General features: G+C 45.5%; 1 protein-coding gene across 2 annotated transcripts in view; it reads left to right on the top strand.

The window, feature by feature from the left end:
• The first annotated feature begins 10,313 nt into the window (after positions 1-10,313).
• LOC117510090 (rasGAP-activating-like protein 1) overlaps positions 10,314-23,729 on the top strand; it is a 145,768-nt gene continuing 132,352 nt past the window's right edge. For both annotated transcript variants that reach the window (XR_004560612.1, XM_034169705.1), the window contains exons 1-2: positions 10,314-10,473; positions 10,576-10,632. Coding sequence is in view for 1 of the 2 variants with exons in the window: in XM_034169705.1 (XP_034025596.1) it covers positions 10,403-10,473; positions 10,576-10,632 (128 nt within the window). In the remaining variant the exon portion in view is untranslated. The remainder of the gene's footprint in view (positions 10,474-10,575; positions 10,633-23,729) is intronic.

Here is a 23,729-nt window from a genome sequence, read left to right as displayed (position 1 = left end):
ATCGACAATGCACACCAGCCTCATGGTCAAACAGATCAACAGTGCACACCAGCCTCATAGTCACACCGAGCGACAGTGCACGGCACTTTCACAGTCACACCGATCGACAATGCACACCAGCCTCTTGGTCAAACAGATCAACAGTGCACACCAGCCTCTTGGTCAAACAGATCAACAGTGCACACCAGCCTCATGGTCAAACAGATCGACAGTGCACACCAGCCTCATGGTCACACCGAGCGACAGTGCACACCACTTTCACAGTCACACGGATTGACAGTGCACGCCAGCCTCACGGTCACACAGAGGGACAGTGTGCTGCAGTTTCACGGTCACACAGATCGACAGCGCGTGGCAGTGTCACGGTCACACAGACTGACAGTACACAGCTGTCTTGCAGTCACACACATCGACAATGCACACCAGCCTCATGGTCAAACAGATCAACAGTGCACACCACTTTCACAGTCACACAGATTGACAGTGCACGCCAGCCTCACGGTCACACAGAGGGACAGTGTGCGGCAGTTTCACGGTCACACAGATCGACAGTGCGTGGCAGTGTCACGGTCACACAGACTGACAGTACATGGCTGTCTTGCAGTCACACAGAATGACAGTGCACACCAGCCTCATGGTCAAACAGATCAACAGTGCACACCAGCCTCATAGTCACACCAAGCGACAGTGTGCACCAGCCTCACAATCACACAGATTGACAGTGTACAGCAGTGTCACAATCACACAGATTGACAGTGCACAGCAGTGTCACAATCACACAGATCGACAGTGCACACCAGCTTCACAATCACACAGATTGACAGTGCACACCAGCCTCACAGTCACACCGAGCGACAGTATATGCCAGCCTCACAGTCACACTGAGCGACAGTGTGCAGCAATTTCATGGTCACACAGGTCGACAGCGCACGGCAGTGTCACAATCACACAGACCGACAGTACACAGCCATGTCATGGTCACACAGATCGACAGTTCATGCCAGCCTCATGGTCACACAGACTGACAATGCACACAAGCCTCATGGTGACACAGTTTCACAGTCACACAGATCAACACTGCATAGCAGTGTCACGGTCACACAGACTGACAGTACACAGCTGTCTTACAGTCACACAGATCGACAATGCACACCAGCTTCATGGTCAAACAGATCAACAGTGCACACCAGCCTCATAGTCACACCGAGCGACAGTGCACGGCACTTTCACAGTCACACAGATCGACAGTGCACACCAGCCTCTTGGTCAAACAGATCAACAGTGCACACCAGCCTCATGGTCAAACAGATCGACAGTGCACACCAGCCTCACGGTCACACAGAGGGACAGTGTGCGGCAGTTTCACGGTCACACAGATCGACAGCGCGTGGCAGTGTCACGGTCACACAGACTGAGAGTACACAGCTGTCTTGCAGTCACACACATCGACAATGCACACCAGCCTCATGGTCAAACAGATCAACAGTGCACACCACTTTCACAGTCACACAGATTGACAGTGCACGCCAGCCTCACGGTCACACAGAGGGACAGTGTGCGGCAGTTTCACGGTCACACAGATCGACAGCGCGTGGCAGTGTCACGGTCACACAGACTGACAGTACATGGCTGTCTTGCAGTCACACAGAATGACAGTGCACACCAGCCTCATGGTCAAACAGATCAACAGTGCACACCAGCCTCATAGTCACACCAAGCGACAGTGCACGGCAGCCTCACAGTCACACCGAGCGACAGTGTACGCCAGCCTCACAATCATACAGATCGACAGTGCACATCAGCCTCATAGTCACACCAAGTGACAGTGCACGCCACTTTCACATTCACACAGCTTGACAGTGCACGCCAGCCTCACAGTCACACAGAACGACATTGTGCGGTAGTTTCACCGTCACACAGATCGACAGCGCACGGCAGTGTCACGGTCACACAGATTGACAGTGCACGGCAGTGTCACGGTCACAAGGATTGACTGCGTATGGCAGTTTCACGGTCACACAGATCAACAGTGCATGCCAGCCTCATGGTCAAATAGATCAACAGTGCATGCCAGCCTCATAGTCACACCGAGCAACAGTGCACGGCAGTTTCATGGTCACACACATCAACAGTGCATGCCAGTTTCACACAGATCACACGTCTGCCAGATCACACGTCAGTGTGCGACAGTTTCCTGGTCACACAGTACACAGCAATGTCATGGTCTCACAGATAGTGCGCAACTGTGTCATGGTCACACAGATCGACAGCATGTGGCAGTGTCATGCTCACACAGATCATCAGTGCACAGCAGTGTCACGGTCACACAGATCGTCAGTGTGTGGCAGTTTCACGGTCATACAGATCGACAGCACACAGCAGTGTCACGGTTACACAGATCGACAGCGCACGGCACTTTCATGGTCACACGGATCGACAGCGCAGGTCAGTCTCATAGTCACACTAATAGTGCATGCAGTCATACATATCTGTATGTGTCTACATGTGTGTGTATGTATCTGTGTGTCTGTCAGCGTCTGTGCGTGTTTCTATGTGTCTGTGTCTCAATGTGTGTCTGTGTGTGTCTATATGTCGATATGCGTGTGTCTGAATATGTCTGTGTGTCTATGTGGGTCTGTTTGTCTATCCGTGCATCTGTGTGTCTGTGCGTGTCTGTGTCTGCAAGTGTTTTTGTGTCTCTGTGTGTCTATGAGCATCTATGTGTGTCTGGCTGTGTCTGTGTGTGTGTGTGTCTCTGTGTCGATTGCTTTTCTGTGTCTGCATGAGTCTGTGTGTCTGCATGTCTCTGTCAGTGTCTGCCAGTATCTGTGTGTCTGGGTTTTTCTGTGTGTGTGTCTGTGTGTGTCTCTGACCATCTGCATTTGTCTGACTGTGTCTGTGTCTGTCTGTGTGTCTGCATGTGTCAGTGTGTATCTGCGTGTCTGTGAGTCTATGTGTGTTTGTGTATATCTGTGTATGTCTAAGTGTGTCTGTGTGTGTCTCTGCGTCTGTGTGTGTCTGCTTGCAACTGTGTGTCTGTCAGGGTCTGTGTGTCTGCATGTGTCTGCGTGTCTGTCAGCGTCTGTGTGTCTGCGTGTCTGCGTGTCTGCTTGCAACTGTGTGTCTATGTGTGTCTGTGTGTCTATCAGTGTCTGCGTGTCTCTGTGTTTGCTTGGAACTGTGTGTGTCTGTGTGTCTATGTGTGTCTGTGTGTCTGTCAGGGTCTGTGTGTCTGCGTGTCGGTGTGTCTCTCAGGGTCTGTGTGTTTCTGTGTGTCTACATATCTGTCATGGTCTATGTGTCTATGTGTGTCTCTGCGTCTTCTTGCAGTTGTGTGTCTATGTGTCTGTCAAGGTTTGTGTGTCTATGTGTGTTTGTGTTTGTTTGCTTGCAACTGTGTGTGTCTGAGTGTCTGTATGTCTGTCACGGTCTGTATGTCTATGTGTGTCTGTGTATCTTTCAGGGTCTGTGTGTCAATGTGTGTCTCTGTGTCTGCTTGCACTTTTGTGTGTCTGCATGTCTGTCAAGGTCTGCATGTCTGTGTTTGTCTGCTTGCAACTGTGTGTGTCTGCGTGTATGTCAGGGTCTCTGTGTGCCTGTGTGTCTCCTTGCAAATGTGTGTGTCTCTGTGTCTATGTGTGTCTACGTGTGTCTGTGTTTGTCTGCTTGCAACTGTGTGTGCCTGTGTGTGTCTGTGTGTGTCTGCGTGTCTGTCACGGTCTGTATGTCTACGTGTGTCTGCATGTGTTTGTGTGTGTCTGTGTGTCTGCTTGCAACTGTGTGTGTGTCTGCGTGTCTGTCAGGGTCTGTGTGTCTGTGTGTCTATGTGTGTCTGTGTCTGCATGTCTGTCAGGGTCTGTGTGTCTGTGTGTGTGTCTGCGTGTGTCTGTGTGTGTCTGCTTGAAACTGTGTTTGTCTGCATGTCTGTCAGGGTCTGTGTGCATGTGTCTGCGTGTGTCTGTGTTTGTCTGCTTGCAACTGTGTGTGTCTCTGTATCTGCGTGTCTGTCAGGGTCTGTGTGTGTCTGTGTGTCTGCGTATCTTTCAGGGTCTGTGTGTCAATGTGTGTCTCTGTGTCTGCTTGCACCTGTGTGTGTCTGCATGTCTGTCAAGGTCTGCATGTCTGTGTTTGTCTGCTTGCAACTGTGTGTGTCTGCGTGTATGTCAGGGTCTCTGTGTGCCTGCGTGTGTCTGTGTGTGTCTGCTTGCAACTGTGTGTGTCTGTCAGGGTCTGTGTGTCTATGTGTGTCTGCATGTGTCTGTGTGTCTGCGTGTGTCTGTGTGTCTGCTTGCAACAGTGTGTCTGTGTGTGTCTGTGTGTCTCTGCATGTGCTTGGAACTGTGTCTCTCAGGGTCTGTGTGTGCCTGTGTGTCTGTCAGGGTCTGTGTGTCTATGTGTGTCTCTGTGTCTGCTTGTAACTGTGTGTCTATGTGTCTGTCAAGTTTTGTGTGTCTATGTGTGTCTGTGTTTGTCTGCTTGCAACTGTGTGTGTCTGCGTGTATGTCAGGGTTTCTGCGTGTCTGCGTGACTGTCAGGGTCTGTGTGTCTGCGTGTGTCTGCATGTGTTTGTTGTGTCTGCGTGTGTCAGTGTGTGTCTGCTTGCAACTGTGTGTGTCTGTGTGTGTCTGCGTGTCTGTCAGGGTCTGTGTGTCTGCATGTCTGTGTTTGTCTGCTTGCAACTGTGTGTGTCTGCATGTCTGTCAGGGTCTGTGTCCGTGTGTTTTTGTGTGTCTGCGTGTGTCAGTGTTTGTCTGCTTGCAACTATGTGTGTCTCTCTGTCTGCGTGTCTGTCAGGGTCTGTGTGTCTGCGTGTGTCTGTGTTTGTCTGCTTGCAACTACATGTGCCTGTGTGTCTGCATGTGTATCAGGGTCTGTGTGTCTGCATGTGCCTGTGTGTGTCTGCGTGTGTCTGTGTTTGTCTGCTTGCAACTGTGTGTGTCTGTCAGGGTCTGTGTGTCTATGTGTGTCTGCATGTGTCTGTGTGTCTGCATGTGTCTGTGTGTCTGCATGCAACAGTGTGTCTGTGTGTGTCTGTGTGTCTGTCAGTGTCTGTGTGTCTCTGCGTGTGCTTGGAACTGTGTGTGTCTGTGTGTCTATGTGTGACTGCATGTCTGTCAGGGTCTGTGTGTCTTCGTGTGTCTGTGTTTGTCTGCTTGCAACTGTGTGTGTCTGTCAGGGTCTGTGTGTCTATGTGTGTCTGCATGTGTCTGTGTGTCTGCGTGTGTCTGTATGTCTGCTTGCAACAGTGTGTCTGTGTGTGTCTGTGTGTCTGCATGTGTCTGTGTGTCTCTGTGTGTGCTTGGAACTGTGTGTGTCTGTGTCTATGTGTGTCTGCATGTCTGTCAGGGTCTGTGTGTCTTCGTGTGTCTGTGTGTCTCTCAGGGTCTGTGTGTGCCTGTGTGTCTGTCAGGGTCTGTGTGTCTGTGTGTGTCTGCATGTGTTTGTGTGTGTCTGCGTGTGTCAGTGTGTGTCTGCTTGCAACTGTGTGTGTCTGTGTCTGCATGTCTGTCAAAATCTGTGTCTGCATGTCTGTGTTTGTCTGCTTTCAACTGTGTCTATGTGTCTGTCAAGTTTTGTGTGTCTATGTGTGTCTGTGTTTGTCTGCTTGCATCTGTGTGCGTCTGCGTGTATGTCAGGGTTTCTGCGTGTCTGCGTGACTGTCAGGGTCTGTGTGTCTGCGTGTGTCTGCATGTGTTTGTGTGTGTCTGCATGTGTCAGTGTGTGTCTGCTTGCAACTGTGTGTGTCTGTGTGTCTATGTATGTCTGCATGTCTGTCAAGATCTGTGTGTCTGCATGTCTGTGTTTGTCTGCTTGCAACTGTGTGTGTCTGCGTGTCTGTCAGGGTCTGTGTGTGTCTGCTTGCAACTGTGTGTGTCTGCATGTCTGTCAGGGTCTGTGCCCGTGTGTCTTTGTGTGTCTGTGTGTGTCAGTGTTTGTCTGTTTGCAACTATGTGTGTCTCTGTGTCTGCGGGTCTGTGTGTCTGCGTGTGTCTATGTTTGTCTGCTTGCAACTGCATGTGTCTGTGTGTGTCTGCATGTGTTTGTGTGTATCTGTGTGTCTATGTGTGTCTGCATGTGTATCAGGGTCTGTGTGTCTGCGTGTGTCTGTGTTTGTCTGATTGCAACAGTGTGTGTCTGTGTGTCTACGAGGTCTGTCAATAAAGTATAGGTCCTTTTTATTTTTTTCAAAAACTATATGGATTTCATTCATATGTTTTTATGTCAGACATGCTTGAACCCTCGTGCGCATGCGTGAGTTTTTCCACGCCTGTCGGTGACGTCATTCGCCTGTGAGCACTCCTTGTGGGAGGAGTCGTCCAGCCCCTCGACGGAATTCCTTTGTCTGAGAAGTTGCTGAGAGACTGGCGCTTTGTTTGATCAAAATTTTTTCTAAACCTGTGAGACACATCGAAGTGGACACGGTTCGAAAAATTAAGCTGGTTTTCAGTGAAAATTTTAACAGCTGATGAGAGATTTTGAGGTGATACTGTCGCTTTAAGGACTTCCCACGGTGCCAGACGTCGCTCAGCGCTCTCAGGCGCCGTCGTCAGCCTGTTTCAAGCTGAAAACCTCCACATTTCAGGCTCTATTGATCCAGGACGTCATGAGAGAACAGAGAAGTTTCAGAAGAAGTCGGTTTCAGCATTTTATCCGGATATTACACTGTTAAAGGAGATTTTTTTAATGAAAGACGTGCGGACGGGTCCGCGCGGACGACGGGTCCGTGCGGACGGGTCCGTGCGGACGGGTCCGCGCGTCGGGACGCAGCCGGCGCGGTGCGGCGGCACAGGAAAAACACCTCCGTGTTGATAACCATTTGTAAAATCCAGGCGGCTGCATAGACGCTGCAATCCGTCCGCACGTCTTTCATTAAAAAAATCTCCTTTAACAGTGGAATATCCGGATAAAATGCTGAAGCCGACTTCTTCTGAAACTTCTCTGTTCTCTCACGACGTCCTGGATCAATAGAGCCTGAAATGTGGAGGTTTTCAGCTTGAAACAGGCTGACGACGGCATCTGAGACCGCTGCGCGACGTCTCGCACCGTGGGAAGTCCTTAAAGCGACAGTATCACCTCAAAATTGCTCATCAGCCGTTAAAATGTTCACTGAAAATCAGCTTAATTTTTCGAACCGTGTCCACTTCGATGTGTCTCACAGGTTTAGAAAAAATTTTGATCAAACAAAGCGCCAGTCTCTCAGCAACTTCTCAGACAAAGGAATTCCGACGAGGGGCTGGACGACTCCTCCCACAAGGAGTGCTCACAGGCGAATGACGTCACCGACAGGCATGGAAAAACTCATGCATGCGCACGAGGGTTCAAGCATGTCTGACGTAAAAACATATGAATGAAATCCATATAGTTTTTGAAAAAAATAAAAAGGACCTATACTTTATTGACAGACCTCGTATGTGTGTCTGTGTATCTGTCAGGGTCTGTGTGTCTATGTGTGTGTATGCAAGTGTCCGCATGTCTGTGTGTGTCTCTGTGTCTGTCAGGGTCTGTGTCTGTGTGTGTCTGCGTGTGTCTGCATGTGTTTGTGTGTGTCTGTGTGTCTGTATGTCTGCATGTGTGAGTATGCATGTGTCCCTATGTCTGTGTGTTTCTGTGTCTGTCAGGGTCTATGTGTGTCTGCTTGCAACTGTGTGTGTCTGTGCATCTATGTGTGTTTGTGTGTCTGTCAGGGACTGTGTGTCTATGTGTGTCTGTCAGGGTTTGTGTGTCTGCGTGTGTGTCAGGGTATGTGTGTCTATGTGTGTGTATGCAAGTGTCCGTATGCCTGTGTGTGTCTCTGTGTCTATGTGTGTCTGTATGTCTGCATGTGTGAGTATGCATGTGTCCCTATGTCTGTGTGTCTGCATGTGCCTGTATGTCTGTGTGTGTGTCAGGGTCTCTGTATCTATATGTTCCTATGTCTGTGTGTCTGTGTGTGTCTCTGTGTCTGTTGAGGTCTGTGTGTGTCTGCTTGCAACTGTGTGTGTCTGTGTATCTATGTGTGCTTGTGTGTCTGTGTGTCTGTCAGGGTCTGTGTGTTTAATGGCATGTGTGTCCATATGCCTGTGTGTCTCTGTGTCTGTGTGTCTGTCGGGGTCTGTGTGTGTCTGTGTGTGTCTGCTTGGAACTGTGTGTTTCTGTGTGTCTATGTGTACTTGTGTGCCTGTGTGTCTGTCAGGGTCTGTGTGTTTAATGGCATGTGTGTCCATATGTCTGTGTGTCTCTGTGTTTGCGTGTCTTTCAGGTTTTGTGTGTATATGTGTGTCTGCATGTGTCTGTGTGTGTGTGTCTGCATGGGTCTGTGTGTGTCTGCTTGCAACTGTGTGTGTCTGTCAGGGTCTGTCTGTCTATGTGTGTGTTTTCATGTGTCCGTATGTCTGTGTGTCTTGTGTGCCTGTGAGTCTGCGTGTGTCAGCCTGTGTCTGTTTATGTCTGTTTATGTCTGTGTGTCTGCATGTGTCTGGCTGTGTCATTGTCTTTCTGTGTGTGTTTGTCTGTGTGTGTATGTGTGTTTCTCTTTGTGTCTGTTTGTGTGTTTCTGTGTGTCTGTGTATGTCTATGTGAGTCTGTGTGTGCTTGTGTGCCTGTCAGTGTCTGTTTGTGTCTGTGTGTCTACATGTCTCTACATGTGCCTATGTGTCTGTGTGTGTCTACTTGTGTATTTTGCTTTGTGTCTGTGTATGTCTTGTGTGTCTACGTGTTTTTGTGTGTCTGTCTGGGGCTCTGTGTCGGTGTGACTGCGTGTGTCTGTGCACATCTGTCTGTCTCTACATGTGTCTATGTGTTTCTGTCTGTGTGTGTCTGTGTCTACGTGTTTTTGTGTGTCTGTATGTGTCTCTGTGTCTGTGTCTCTATGTGTGTCTGTCTGTGTCTGTGTGTCTATATGTCTGTGTGCGTGCATCTGATTAGGTCTGTGTGTCTTTGTGTGTCTGTTTGTCTATCTGTGTGTCTATGTGTGTGTGTGTCTGCCTGCAACTGTCTGTGTGTCTATGTGTGTCTCTGTGTCTGTGTGTCTGTAAGGGTTTGTGTGTCTGCATGTGTCTGTGTGTGTTTGTCTGTTTGTGTGTCTCTGTGTGTCTATGTGTGTGTGTGTGTCTCTGCCTGCAACTGTGTCTGCATGTCTGTGTGTGTCTCTCTGTCTGCGTGTCTGTCAGTGTCTGTGTGTATTTGTCTGTCTGTGTGTCTGTGCGTGTGTTTGTGTGTCTGTGTGTCTAAGTGTGTCTCTGTGTCTGGGTGTCTGTCAGGGTCTGTGTGTCTGCATGTGTCTGCATGTGTTTGTCTGTCTGTGTGTCTCTGTGTGTGTCTATATGTGTCTGTGAGTGTATATTTGTGCCTGTCTCTGTTTGTCTCTGTGTGTCTGAGTGTGTTTGTGTGTGTGTCTCTGTGTGTCTGCGTGTATTTGCGTGTGTGTGTGTGTGTATGTGTCTCTGTGTGTCTGCGTGTTTGTGTCTGTGTCTGTGTGTGTATGTGTGCAACTGTTTTGTGTCTGTGTGTGTATGTGTCTCTGTGTGTCTGCGTGTGTTTGTGTATGTGTGTGTCTCTGTGTGTCTGCGTGTGTGTGTTTGTGTGTGTGTATGTCTATATATGTCTGTGTGTGTATGTGTGCAACTGTTTTGTGTCTGTGTGTGTATGTGTCTCTGTGTGTCTGCGTGTGTTTGTGTGTGTGTGTCTGTGTGTCTATGTGTGTATAGAATAGAATAGAGCCTTTATTGTCATTGTACAAATATATGTACAGTATCTCACAATGTGCAGGTTTTTTTTAAAGAGGATAAAGAAAGAAAATAATAATTTATGGCATTAAATATTACGAGAAAATGTGTATAATAGTTGAAGAAAATCATTTTAAAAGTGATTTAAAACATGTCGATGTAACAGTGACAGCTTACAAGAACCTGCACGAGTTGATTTAGCTCCATACGAGTTTGGAAAATTAGAAAAAAGAACCACACAGACTTGGTGGAAAATGTATATCTTAAAAACGAATTATTTCTATTCTAACTTATTTATTGCTTATTTGCTGATTATTTATTGTCAGTATTATGATTTATGGGCACTTGATTTCTGATCAAAGATTTTCCGAATCAATCAGGGGTTTGGTTGTTGTGATGGCGCAGTATGATCGACAGGGGGCGCAGCGCAGTTATGTTCAAAGAGCAGCGCGTTGACAGACGCGTAATTACGCACAGATTATGACGCAAACGCTGCTGTGGCAGCGGAGCAAATAAATAAGAAGCGCGCTGTTTGTGTCACTTTGGACTTTTTGTTTTTGCTCTTGTGGAGAGAAGAACCGGTCCGGTTCCGCCCGCTGGACTAACCGGACTCGTGCTGGTCGTGCGCTCCGGCTCACGGACGGACCGGCGCGGAGAATATCGCGTTTTCTGTCAGCGCAGGAGGAGAGGTTCTCTGGATGAACATGGCCAAAAACACGTCTCTGTACTTTCGGATCGTCGAGGGACGGAACCTTCCGGCCAAGGACGTGTGAGTTTGATATCAGAGAAAAGAAAAGCAGCTGATGGACGAGAAGTTTGGACTGAAACTGACCTCATTATTCTGTCCTGTTTTCGGTCTTTGTCTCGGAAGCTCCGGCAGCAGTGACCCGTACTGCGTCATCAAAGTGGACAACGAAGTGGTGGCCAGGTGAGGTTCCACAAGACCGGGGACCACAGACTGTGAGACTGGAACCACAGTCTGTTAGACTGGAACCACTGACTGCAAGACTGGAACCACTGACTGTGAGACTGGAACCACAGACTGTAAAACTGGAAACACAGACTGTGAGACCAGAACCACCAGCTGTAAAACTGGAACCACAGACTGTGAGACTGGAACCACTGACTGGAAGATTGAAAATACAGACTGCAAGACTGTAAAGACAGACTGTGAGACTGGAACCACTGACTGCAAGACTGTAAAGACAGACTGTGAGACTGGAACCACAGACATTGAGACTGGAACCACTGACTGCAAGACTGTAAAGACAGACTACGACACTGGACTGTGAGACCGGAACCATGGACTTTGAGATTGGAACTAGAGCCCGACCGATATGGATTTTTTGAGGCCGATGCTGATAACGATATTTGGATGAAAAAAAAATGCAGATAATCGATAAATCGGATGATTTGCTGATAGCCAATAAATCAGCCGATATTTTTTTTTAATGAATAAAATGTTCTTTTTTGGACCCTTAACAAAAAAAGTATGAGCTAAAAGTTGAAGCTTTGTCCTCATATTGATTACGTTTATAACAGAGAAGAATTTTCAAGTTAAAAAAATGCAATCAAGAATTAAACCTTTGTGAAATTAGCAAATACATATCCTTAAAAAGAGTTGTGAAATACATCTGATCTTGTACCTCTTGTTGCTGCAACTTAGATGTAGGTTCAGGATAAGGATATAGATCCTTATAAACTTACTTGTATGCTTTTTTCAGCCGATCAGTGCAGTGTGATGGCAAACTACGGGGGCCGGTGATGAACAGATTTAAGCAGGGGTGTAAGCAGCCCACAGTTGAATGGAGTCAGAGTTCCATCTACTGGACAAACGGCGCAATGACATTTTACATTGCTGACGCAAACATTATTTCAGTAACTGTTCTGTTTATGAGAAACTATCGGTGTTCTATCGCCAAATTTTCGGCCGATAGTGAGTACTTTGAAAAGGGCTTATATCAGCCAATAATATCGGCCGGCCGATATATCAGACTTTGAGACTTGAACCACTGATTACAAGACTGGAAACACTGACTGTGAGACGGAAACCACAGACTTTGAGACTGGAACCACAGACTTTGAGACTTGAACCACTGATTGCAAGACGGGAAACTCAGACTGTGAGACCGGAACCAAAGACTGTAAAACTGGAACCACAGACTGCAAGACTGGAACCACAGACTGTTAGACTGGAACCACAGACTGTTAGACTGGAACCACAGACTGTAAAACTGAAACCACAGACTGTGAGACTGGAACCACGGACTTTGAGACTGGAACCACGGACTTTGAGACTGGAACTACAGACTGTGAGACTGGAACCACAGACTGCGATACTGGAACCACAGACTGTAAGACTGGAACCATAGACTGATTGTAAGGCTGGAACAATAGACTGTAAGACCCGAACCATGGACTGACTGTAAGGCAGGAACCAGAAACTGAAAAACTGGAACCACAGACTGTATGACTGTCATCACAGATTGCATGACTGGAACTGTAGAGTGTATGGTTGGAACCACAGTCTGCATGTCTGGGACCATCATAGCCTGTAAGACTGGAACCATATACTGTAAGACTAGAACCACAGACTGTAAGGCTGTAACCATAGACTGTATGACTGGAACCATAGACTGTAAGACTGGAACCACAAACTGTAAGACTGGAACCACAGACTGTATGTCTGGGATCACAGGCTGCGTGGCTGGGATCACAGACTGCATGGTTGAAACCATAGGCTGTATGGCTGGAACCATAGGTTGTATGGCTGGAACCATAGATTGTCTGACTGGGACAACAGTCTACATGGCTGGAACCATAGACTGCATGGCTGGAAACAAAGACGCATGGTTAGAATTGTAGACTATGACGTTGGTGCCATAGACTGTATGGCTGGAACAATAGATTGCATGACTGGTTGGAACCATAGACTGTATGGCTGGAACCACAGGCTTCAAGGCTGGAACCATATACTGTATGGCTGGAACCATAGAATGCATGGATGGAAAGAAAAGACTGGATGGCTGGAACCATTCACTGCATAGGTGGAACCATCAACTGTATGGCTGGATCCATAGACTTGCATGGCTAGAACCATTGGCTGTATGGGTAGAACTATAGACTGTAAGGCTGGAACCATAAACTGTATGGCTATAACTATAGACTGTAAGGCTGGAACCATAAACTGTATGGCTGTAACTACAGACTGTAAGGCTGGAACAATAGATTGCACAGTCTGATGCCCCTTCTGCCGAGCCAGCAGTAAACCTGAATAGTTGAATACCTGAATAGTTTTATGAGGTGGTGAGAAACTGGCCACCTCAGCTCTTCACGGTGGTCCAGGATGAGCTCATCTAACTTTTACTTCTGCTAAGCTGTGGAATGAATACGGGGCTTACCTTATACAAGTGCGTACACATTGTGCAGTTCTGTGCAGTATCACTTAGTATCTCAGGAAGAGAGCAGAACAATTGAATGATTGCACTTTGAAATAAGGGGGATGGAAGGAAAAACATTTCCAGACAGATTATTTCTGGGAGTTCTTTTCAATGAGTCATAATTATAAGCAGTGTGATAATACATGATAATTTGGTTGAGGGCGGATCTTGCCTGGTTGGGAAGCATTTACCAGTTCCACGCGTCATTGCATCTGCCACACTACAGATATGCCCTGGTCCTGGTTGACATCCACCCACACACAACCGCTTCTTGCCCAACTCTTGACTCTCAGACCCCAAGTCTCTCAGACAAATAATTTGGTTTACTTTTCAATATGACTTTTTTAAATGTTGGTAAGTGCCACTTCACACATAACACAAAAGACGCAGAAACCGGAAGAAAATATGCAAACCAAAAATGAAATGGGGAACCGCAAAACATTCCCCCTGCTGTTGGGAGGAACACATGGTAAAACAGGCGTACATGACACCGCGGCGACGGTTCCATGCACGCTTGTGTTCGCCAGCACAAAATCAGTGCGAGCAAGTGGAAAATCACACCCACAGCAGCGGAGCAAATTAATTAAACACCACAATTTGTAATTGCCATGATCTGATTTTTGTATTATGCTTTGTTCTGTTTAGTTCTGCTTAGTTTAGTTTGATTTGGTTTTCTGTGTGTGTGATTTCTCTTGTTGGGTTTTTTCCTGCTTGGGCTTTGTCTTTCCCTGTCACTCTTTTCTTTCTCTCTTGGTGCTTGGTGGTGGGCGGTGCACACTGTCTGGGCCACACCCTGTTCTGGAGCTTTCCGCATACCTGTTTCCAGTGGTGGGCACAGATAATCAAGAAATTAACTTTGATAACAGATAATCAGATAACTTAAAAGTTATCTTTGATAAAGATAAACTGATAAACCTCCCAATAATGTATCTGAAGTTACAGATAACTGATACATTCCAGTATTATATTATAAGGGATGACAGACCTAAACAATGAGTCAGCACTTCTGTTTTTGAGCATCATGACCCCTGCTGGAAGCTTCTGTTTACTACATGGCTTCCAGCACAGACGCAAGCTTAGAGGAGCTATGAAGCTCAATTCTCTAATCAATCATAATGCTTCCGTCAGGCCGAGGTCTTGGAAAATAAAGCAATGCTGAGTTATGGTTTGGTGTATAAATAAAATGAATACTGATAGAATAACTGTCAATTCTGTCATTTGTACAAAGTTAAAATATATATCTTTTAATGTTGAATAATGCACTAATTCTGAAGTTTTGTAACAAACACAGACAGATTGCAAAGGATTCTGGGTAAAATGTGCCTCAGCTAACACTGATTGGTTGACTCATACATTATGTAAACCAACACGTCAATGTGAGGTGTGTCGTGTGTTGGCGTTTACAGATAAATGTGCTTTTGTAAAATATTCAATTTTTTTATTTGTAAAAAAAAAAGGCATTTAAAAAAAGCCAAGTTGTAATTAGATAACCGTCTGATATAACCTGTGTCAAAAATAAATAATAGAACACTGTCATGATCTACTGGTGCCAGACGGTCAATACTTAAGCTGGGTTTACACTGTGCGAGTTTTGGCCCTTCTTCATCTGATTTTTCATTCGTACGAGAATTTTTTGGATCGCACCGAGTTTCAGGTTAATCGCACGTCCTGCATCATTTAGTATACATGGAGTAACGAGCTGCGTTTAACATGTCACGACCACCTCCTGATCTGCGACCGTATGGTCAAATGAAAATCAAACCTGTTTGATATTCTGGTCGGCCGCCGTGAGGGTATCCGGCTGCTGAAGCGCTACAAGCGTCCAACCTCTCGCACTGTGCCTGTGCAAACATTGCAGACCTGTCTTGTAATGTTTTTTTTGTTGTTGTTGTTGTTTTGTTTTGTTTTTAAACTTTGATGTCTCCCATCGAGAGTTTTTGTAAATTAAGTTTGAAAAAAAAGCTTCTGTTTACATTTTGCTTCTGGAAACACGAGTCCGACGTGTGGTTTTTGAATGTACAATGTGTGTGAGAACATAAATCATGCGCTCTGAACTTTTACACTGTCCAGTTCTGTGGTACAATTTGAGTAGTGATTGAAAATATCAGCCCAGCTTCAGTTTGAATACTGCCATGAACACTACTGGCCAGTAGATGGCAGTAGAGACTGTTAAAACTTGCCAAAACAAAATTCCAGATAATCTGTGTCTGCTACATTTAGATGCATGGAATTTAACAATGTATATTTTCAAGAGAGTTTTAGGCACTAGAGTTTAATGCTGTTGTCCGTGAAGCCTGAACAAATCGTCTGAAATGCTTTTGTCCTGTCGTGAATGTACTGAGATTACCCTATCCTACCCATAATGCACTGCTGGGCACAGCATGTCCACACTAAAACCTTAAAAATTAGCGCATTACTTTAAAACATATATCTGATATTTTCACTTTATAAAACTTCATTCGTGACAGTAATTTTAAATAACTTGTCCAAAATTAGTTTGGTTAAAATTTGAACCATAAGTTAAAAATGTATGCCTCTGGATGACTTGGGTGATATTGCCAGTGTATCAGTATGGGGTTAAAAGAAATGATTTTGTTTGGGGGGGGGGGGTGATCAGTTCTCCTTTGCCTTCAGAGGATAGAGCAGTTTTTCCTAGAAAGCAGCTCTCTTCTGTTTGCAGAGGGTAGAACTACACATCTGCTATGAAACATTTAACAGGTAGGTGTTCAACTGATTTTAAATTTTAAAAATGTTTATATCTGTTGAGCTTTGTTTATTACTTTAACAGTCTAAAAATTATCGGATGAAAATTTGTCGGAAGATAATTAGTCTGATAATAGTTGCTAAAGTTATCTGAAAAGATAATCCGATAATGAAAACATTATCTTCGATAATTATCGGTTATCGGAACTGTGCCCACCACTGCCTCTTTCTAATCTGTAGCTCATCACCTGGGTGTATTTAAATTTCACTGATTGCACTAGTTCTCCGCCAGATCATTGAACCTTATGCCTTCGCTTCCAACTCTGTATTCCGTGTTTTCTAGTCCTGCTTCCACATTGTTTTTGACCACCTGCCTGTTTATCCTACCACTCCTTTCGCCTGATGATTCTGATTTGTTTGCTGATTTTGGACTGCCTTTCTGTGTACCTGACCCAGCTGATTCATTCAGGAAATGATCTTAAAAACCAGAGCTGTGTTGTTGAGTCCAGCATTTGTGTCCAGACGTCTCTGTCCACCAAACCTGATAATAATACTTAATTCCTGCTATAATGAGCGGATTTGGCCTCCGCCTAGAGGTACACCAGGAAGTAATGAAATGACATAGATTACTGTTCTCCCTTTTATGTTTTACATTAATTACCTAATGAGCTCGAGCCAGCTGGCTCCCGTCTCATGAAGAGCCAGCTCCTCAGTCATGAACACATCAGTCAGCATGGCGTGTCCAGTGCACAGTGATCCTCTGCAAATGTGATATGTGTTTTAATTATTACAATGTGGGGAAATTCCGTAGTGACACGTGCCTTGTGGGGGCATCCCGTGGGATGATTTCCTGCATGGCACGATATTCACCAGCCTTGCAGTGCGCTGACACGCCAGTCAGCTGAAGCTGAAATATTTGAATCTAGTCCCACCTGAGGACAGCATGCCGACATCCACTCCTCACAGTACAGTTATGTGAGGTTGTATCCTACAAGCCAGTACAGGTGTTCCCCAGCTGTGAGTTACAAGAACAGATATCTGTGCAGCTGCACATCGCAGGAGGACACGCCCACCTCTGTCAGCAGACACTGGCAGCTCACAGAAAAATACTCTCTGTACCTTCATTCTGTGATTTTTATTCTGTGTATGTATTATTATGTGCTTGTCCTGCATCTGTCTAATATCTGTGTTTGTAATGTGACACGTCGCGTGCTTTGAGGCGTCATTTCGAGTTGTCAGGGAGTCGCTGGCAGGTGGTCAGCTGACAGGCGCCTTGCTGTGCTGTGTACGCTTAGATGTGGCTGGCCGGTCTCCATGTGATCAAGTCTGTACATACATATCAACATTCCATGCAAGTGTGCCCCCCCACACGCCACATGCTTTTGGGCTCCGGGGGTGCAACAGATACGCATGCCACATGTGTTGTGGGGGAGGGGCGCGACACTCTGGCACGCTACATGTGTGTTGCTAGGTTATGCCACAATCGTGGGGCACTTTGACACTTTTCACAGACAGGTCGAATGTGGTCGCCTGTTGTCTACTCTCGTATCAGGAGCACCAGCAAGCGGTGTTGGATGTTCATGTGTGTCACCTGGAATTTGACCGACACCTGCCGCGAGAGGGATTGAATGGGCACTCACAGGGCACTCTCTGTCTTTTGGCCACTGGTGTGCATGAATAGTTGTTGCACCAGGTGTATGAGGCATTAGAGGTGCCTCTGATTTTTCACAAATTGCATGCAATTCCTCTTTTGTGCACTAGTCGGCTTCAATCTTGTTTTGTGTGAAGGGGCCCTAAAGGATGCCCAAGTGCTCACCCACCTGACAGTTGCCATGGAGTAGACAACCCTTCAGCATCACACTAATTGTCACAGAAATTAAATGTCCTGAGACAAATCTCTCCAGCATGTGAACACGGTCAGTGACCCTACAGTCCCATTAGCTACAAATGAAGGTTACAAGCAGTTGGCTTTTTTTTTTTTTGCTTGATGGGTGTTCCCTGGGTGTAGCCAGCTTGTGGTTTGTTGCTATTACTGTGCACAATGTTTAATGAGATTATAAAGGATGGAAAAACCCAACACTGTCACTGTGAGTTTTTATCTCTGACCAAAGGCCCATTCAGATGGCAATTTCCATCCATCTGTCTGTCTGTCTGTCCATCCACCACCATAATGGTGTAAGCATTATGAAATCAACTCCTCTCTCATTTTTAGGAGGAATTTCATGAAACTTGGTTCAAGTCCTAGTTATAGGTTGGCTGGTAAACCTCATATTATCATATCATAACTGCCTCCTGATCTCCAACCTTCCATTCCTGAGTACGATCTTAGAAATAGCAGTGGCTGCCCAGCTACAACACCACATGTCCCACCATCAGCTCTTTGAACCTCTCCAGTCCAGCTTCAGACCCCATCATAGCACTGAAATTGCTCTCATCAAAATCACAAACGACCTCCTAATTGCTGCAGATAATGACCTTGTCTCCATCATCGTCCTCCTATACTTCTCCGCTGCCTTCGATACCATTTCCCATTCCATCCTCCTCTCCCGTCTCTCCGAGCTCATCGGCCTTACTGACACTGCACTCTCCTGGTTCCAGTCCTACCTGTCTAACCAAAAACAATACATCACTTTTCAAGGCTCCAACTCCACCACAGCAGCAGTTAACCATGGTGTCCCCCAGGGATCTGTCTTTGGCCCCCTCCTCTTTACCATCTACTTGGTCAGATCATCCACAACCATGGACTCAGTTTTCACTGTTATGCTGATGATACCCAACTGTATATCAGCACCAAGCCCTCCTTGCAACTCCCACCAATACAACTCAACAACTGGCTGCAGGATATCAAAACTTGGTTGACCACCAACCTACTGAAACTTAACACCAACAAGACAGAGCTTATGGTGGTGGTCTCAGCACCGCTGCTCAAGAAGGTCAGAGACCTCACCCTGGTCATTGATGGCTGCACCGAACCTGAGTGTCATTCTGGACTCCACACTCTCATTCAGTTCCCATATCAAGAGCATCACCAAATCTGCCTTCTTCCACCTGCATAAAACTACAAGACTCTGGCCGTCACTCACCGACTCAGTCACCGAAACACTCATCCATGTCTTCATCACCTCCCGTCTGGACTACTGCATTGGTGTCCTGTCTGGGCTGCCCAACAAGACACTAGACAGATTGCAGTATGTCCAGACCTCAGCTACCAGGGTGCTAATTCACACCCAGCCTCGGTACCACATCACCCCCATTCTCAAGAAACTCCACTGGCTCCCAGTCAAAGAATGCATCAGCTACAAAATCCTCCTCCTCACCTACAAATCACTTCACTCACTGGCACCCAAGTACATCACCGACCTCCTCCACCCCTACTCCCAGTCACGGTCCCTGCGCTCCACCAGCAAGGCCTTAGTCTCCACTCCCCGCACCAGACTGAGAACCTTTGGAGATAGGGCTTTCTGTGTAACTGCCCCTACCCTCTGGAACAGCCTGCCCCCTCTTGTACTTTCCACCACTTCTCTGACAGTTCCAAAAGCTCTTCAAAACACACCTCTTCTCTCTTGCCTATCCTCCCTAAACCCCCCTTCCCCTGCCCTCTTACCTCCCTCCTCTCACTCTCGTGAAGCGACCTTGGGTATCATGAAAGGTGCTATAGAGATCCAAGTCATTATTATTATTATTATTAGTAGTAGTAGTATTATCGTTTGAGTTTGGCTCGTTTTACCAAAGTTATGGCTCTTGATTAACATGAGTAGGTGCCTGCATTCTGAAATCAACTCTTCTCACTTTTTAGGAGGAATTTTGGGAAACGTGGTACAAATCCTTGTTATTTGCCCTATTGAGGTTTCAAATCCAGCAAAATCTCGGAAAACTTTGGAGAGTTCGCTGCTCTGCGAGATGTCATTAACACTGAGAACTGCATTGAGATGCTCTGATCAGGCTGGACTTTAACCGCTGCTCACGGACAGCATCATGAACATTGCAACATAGAACTCTTTGTATATTGTGCCGAAAACTCTTGTGAATATATTATCTGCGTTTTTAGACGTTGCCATTGTGTTTGTTTAATGTAAACATGCGAGAAGCTCAGGTTGTTTCTCCATTATTTTCAATGGGAATTGATGTGAACCGCAGTTGCTTCCTGTTCATGTTGTTCTGGGGGAAAGTGAAGTTTGTTCTTTAGTAAGTCCCTTCAGCTGCTCCCTTGTTTGCGCTCGGGGTCGCCACAGCAAATCCAAGGTGGATCTGCATGTTGAATTGGCACAGGTTTTACGCCGGATACCCTTCCTGATGTAACTCCACATTACATGGAGAAATGTGGCAGGGGTGGGATTTGAACCCAGAACCTTCTGCACTGAAACCAAGTGCACTAACCACTTGAAGGTTGCTCTTTAACGTCCTGCTTATTGTCCTTTACCGCACTGTCCTGTCAAATTAGCAAATTTTCAGGGTCTCATACAGCAGTCTCTTATTAATGTGATGAAAAGCATAAAAACATACATTTTGGTCATCTAATGTTCATTTGCAATTGTTGTCCTGTGATTTCTCTATGCTATTTTGACTACAGTGACTCTCTGGCATGCAAGGGATCATGGGATATCTCAATAGGGTGAGTAGGTTAGGTAATATTGATATTATCACATCGTTTGAATTGGGCTCATTATACCAAAGTTATGACCCTTGATTAATAAATCTAGACTCCGTCAGTTTCATGAGTGGGTGCCTACATTCTGAAATCAACTTAGTAGGCATTTTCAGAAACATGGCACAAGCCATTGTTGTAGGTTCGTAATACCTGTATGTATTTTGTAATATTGTACAAGATTGACACATTTTGGCAGCGTTATGGGCCTTGAGTAACAAACCTGAACACTGCAAGTTTCATGAATTGGTGTCTGCATTCTGAAATCAACTGTTACATACATTGAAATGTTATCAGAATGTAGCACCATTTGCCAGCGGGGGTTGTTGTGCTCTCAGAGCACTTGTTATTTTATGCTTGATTACTTAATGGTACTTACTTGTTTAATTTGTTTCAGTCCAACATCTTTCAAAAGGATATTCCTGTATCACTATTTAGCGTGCTAATATCTAAGTAAAAAAAGTTTTTTTGGCTCCTCCATCATTTTTCATTTCATGATTTCATGATTTCATACAAGTTTTACAGCAGATGCCCTTCCTGACGCAACTCTGCATTGTAAGATGTCTTGTAAACCACTTCAGAATCATTATGTGGTTACAGAAACAGCATTTTTAGTTTTAAAGTGGTTTATTTATGGTGGGGTTTGGTCTGTGGCCAGGTTTTTTTGTCATGTTGTCCCTGTGTCTTTTATGTTCTGGGTTCCTGTCCAGTCTCCCTGCAGTCTGGGCCCTTCATGTGTGTACCTTGATCCCATTGTCTGTGGTTGTGTGTGTGAGCAGGTCTGTGAATGTGGGGGTGGTCTAGTCCAGGGGTGTGTGAGTATGTGTGTGAGTCTGGTCAGTCCTCCATGTGCCCTTCCCCTGGTCATCTACATGTGTCCTGTCCCCCAGTGGTCAGAGTCTGTTATGTGTGTGTGTGTGTGTGTGTGTGTGTGAGGTGCTGGTGTAGCCCAGGCTTCATAAATTATAGTAAATTAATAATGTAATAGTACTGTGATAGTAAATTAGTTAATGTAGTGCCTCGTGGGTGTTAGCTGCTAAGCTAGTTCTGACTGAGTGCTAACTGAGCTAACAGTTGAGCCATTGGAGTAACTCAGGCAAAATGTTAAGCCATCGTGTGTGTGTGCACGTGTGTGTGTGCGTGGAGCCTCGGTGTGAATGGGCCTCATGTATCAACGTTGCGTACGGCGATATTTGAGCGTATATGGGGTGTACGCCAAAACGGCTGCGCTACTTGGCATTTATCAATGTGGTCGTTGGCATACGGTGCGCTGAAAATATACACCAGGTCGAGAAGTGGTGTAAATTATACACCAAAATGAACCAGCACTGGAATCCACATAAAAATGAAAATGATCAACATGATAAACAGTGCCATTATACAAATCAATGCATATGTTAGATAAATAACACTTTCTTGATTATACTACATAATACTTAATACAAATCCCGCTTTTGCGGGATTGTTGGTCTCGAGCACGATCTGTGGCCACAGTGCTGACTTTCTCCAGACTTCAAGCCTGGAGCCAGAGCAGCGCTGAGCTTAACTTTATGTGGTGTGATCGTTTTAGACTATGAAATTGATAATTACAACTGTAGTGTTGTCATTCCCTTTGCCCGTGCTGCAATCAGGTTTTGTCGTCTCCATTCATTTGTTACAATAAAATAAATAAATACATTTTAAAAATAAAGAAATCTGAAAAATTAGGCGTGTCTTATTAATTGAGAGTGCAAATATCCACATGTCAAGAATTATTGACATGTGAAAAGAGAATATACAGTGGTCCCTCGCTATAACGCGGTTCACCTTTCGCGGCCTCGCCATTTCGCGGATTTCTTTAGTCCAATTTTGCATGCTTTTTTTTACAGTGCATTGTGTTCTGTGTGTCTGTTTATAAGAATCTTCTCGCCCAGAAGAAAAAAGAGCGCCACCAACTACTCATAACTGTGTTTGTCACTCGGAAACAGACACCTGCAGCGAGGTGTGAGTGGAAAAAGGCGCGACAGTGGCGCAGCGCCAGGATGAAGAGGCGCGGTCAGAGGAACTGTGAAATACTGGTCAGTCACTATTAATAATTTCTTATGTGTCCAACCTCGTACGTTGATCGTTAAAATTAAATTTGTTAGGTCTAGTAAAAGCCATCATAATTATTTATAGGAAAACGTTCTATTTTTATTTCTCAAACAAATGTTTGGGCCTGAAAACAGGTTGGTCTTATTTTTCTACTAAGGTTTGAACTTTGAGAGTGTTTACACACGAGAGAAAAGTGAGAAAATGTTCATGCCTGATTGAGAAAGTGTATAAAGTGGTTTTACAGCTTTGAAACATGTATAATAATTGTAAAAAATAATGCTGACTACGTCGCGGTTTTGCGTATTACGGGCTATTTTTAGAACGTAACTCCCGCGATAAACAAGGGACCACTGTAACACCTTTTTGATTATACTACAAAACAATTGATGCGACGGCCGCTTTTGACGCTCTATTGGCACGCGTCGTGATTGGTGGAGTTCTTTTTCTTTGCTGTCTTCCTGGCTTCCATGTCGTAAAATGAGGGTGTGTCTGAAGCGGAGTCTGAATATTTATGTGCGTGTTTATTATAATTATGATCGTTTTCACCCGCCCCATTTATCAAGGTCACGTCAGGCGTACGCCGGAAATGGGCAGGTGCGCACTGCTTGATACATGTCACGGCAACTTTGGTGTACTTCGTAAATTTATGCCACAAGTGCGCAACTTTGATACATGAGGCCCACTGTGCATGTGTGTGGGGAAAAATAGGGATAAAATTCATGTTGCTTCATCACTTTTTGGAGTAGTTGATTATGGAGCATTTGACTTAAGTTATCTGTGAGAAGTTATAAACTGTAGTGAAGTGAAACCTGTGAAGGAAGAAAAAAGGAAATTGTATTTTATTTTCCATTTAATTATCTTTATGAGTTTTTGGATTTATATAGGTCATATTGTTATCAACTGGTTTAACTATGAATTTGTGGCTTTGAGTAGTTAAATTTTACTGAGCCAAGTGAACGTGACCTGATTCACAGGTCAGGTTTTTGAGAGATCTTACGACTGACGCTGAGAGCGGACGTCAGTGTACCAGGAGTCAGCTTCAGAGAAAAAAAAAGGATTTGCAGCCAGCGGTTAGCCACCAGACGGCTCACCGGGTACCAGCCTGGAGATCCAGAGCCAAGGGACCGGATGGCGAGCCAGATTTGAGAAGAAGGACAGCTGTAT

This window comes from Thalassophryne amazonica, chromosome 5 (assembly GCF_902500255.1).
Source record: "Thalassophryne amazonica chromosome 5, fThaAma1.1, whole genome shotgun sequence".
In the NCBI taxonomy this organism is placed as follows: Eukaryota; Metazoa; Chordata; class Actinopteri; order Batrachoidiformes; family Batrachoididae; genus Thalassophryne; species Thalassophryne amazonica.
The sequence above is the reverse complement of the archived record's forward strand: the minus strand, read 5'-3'. Positions and strand labels throughout refer to the sequence as shown.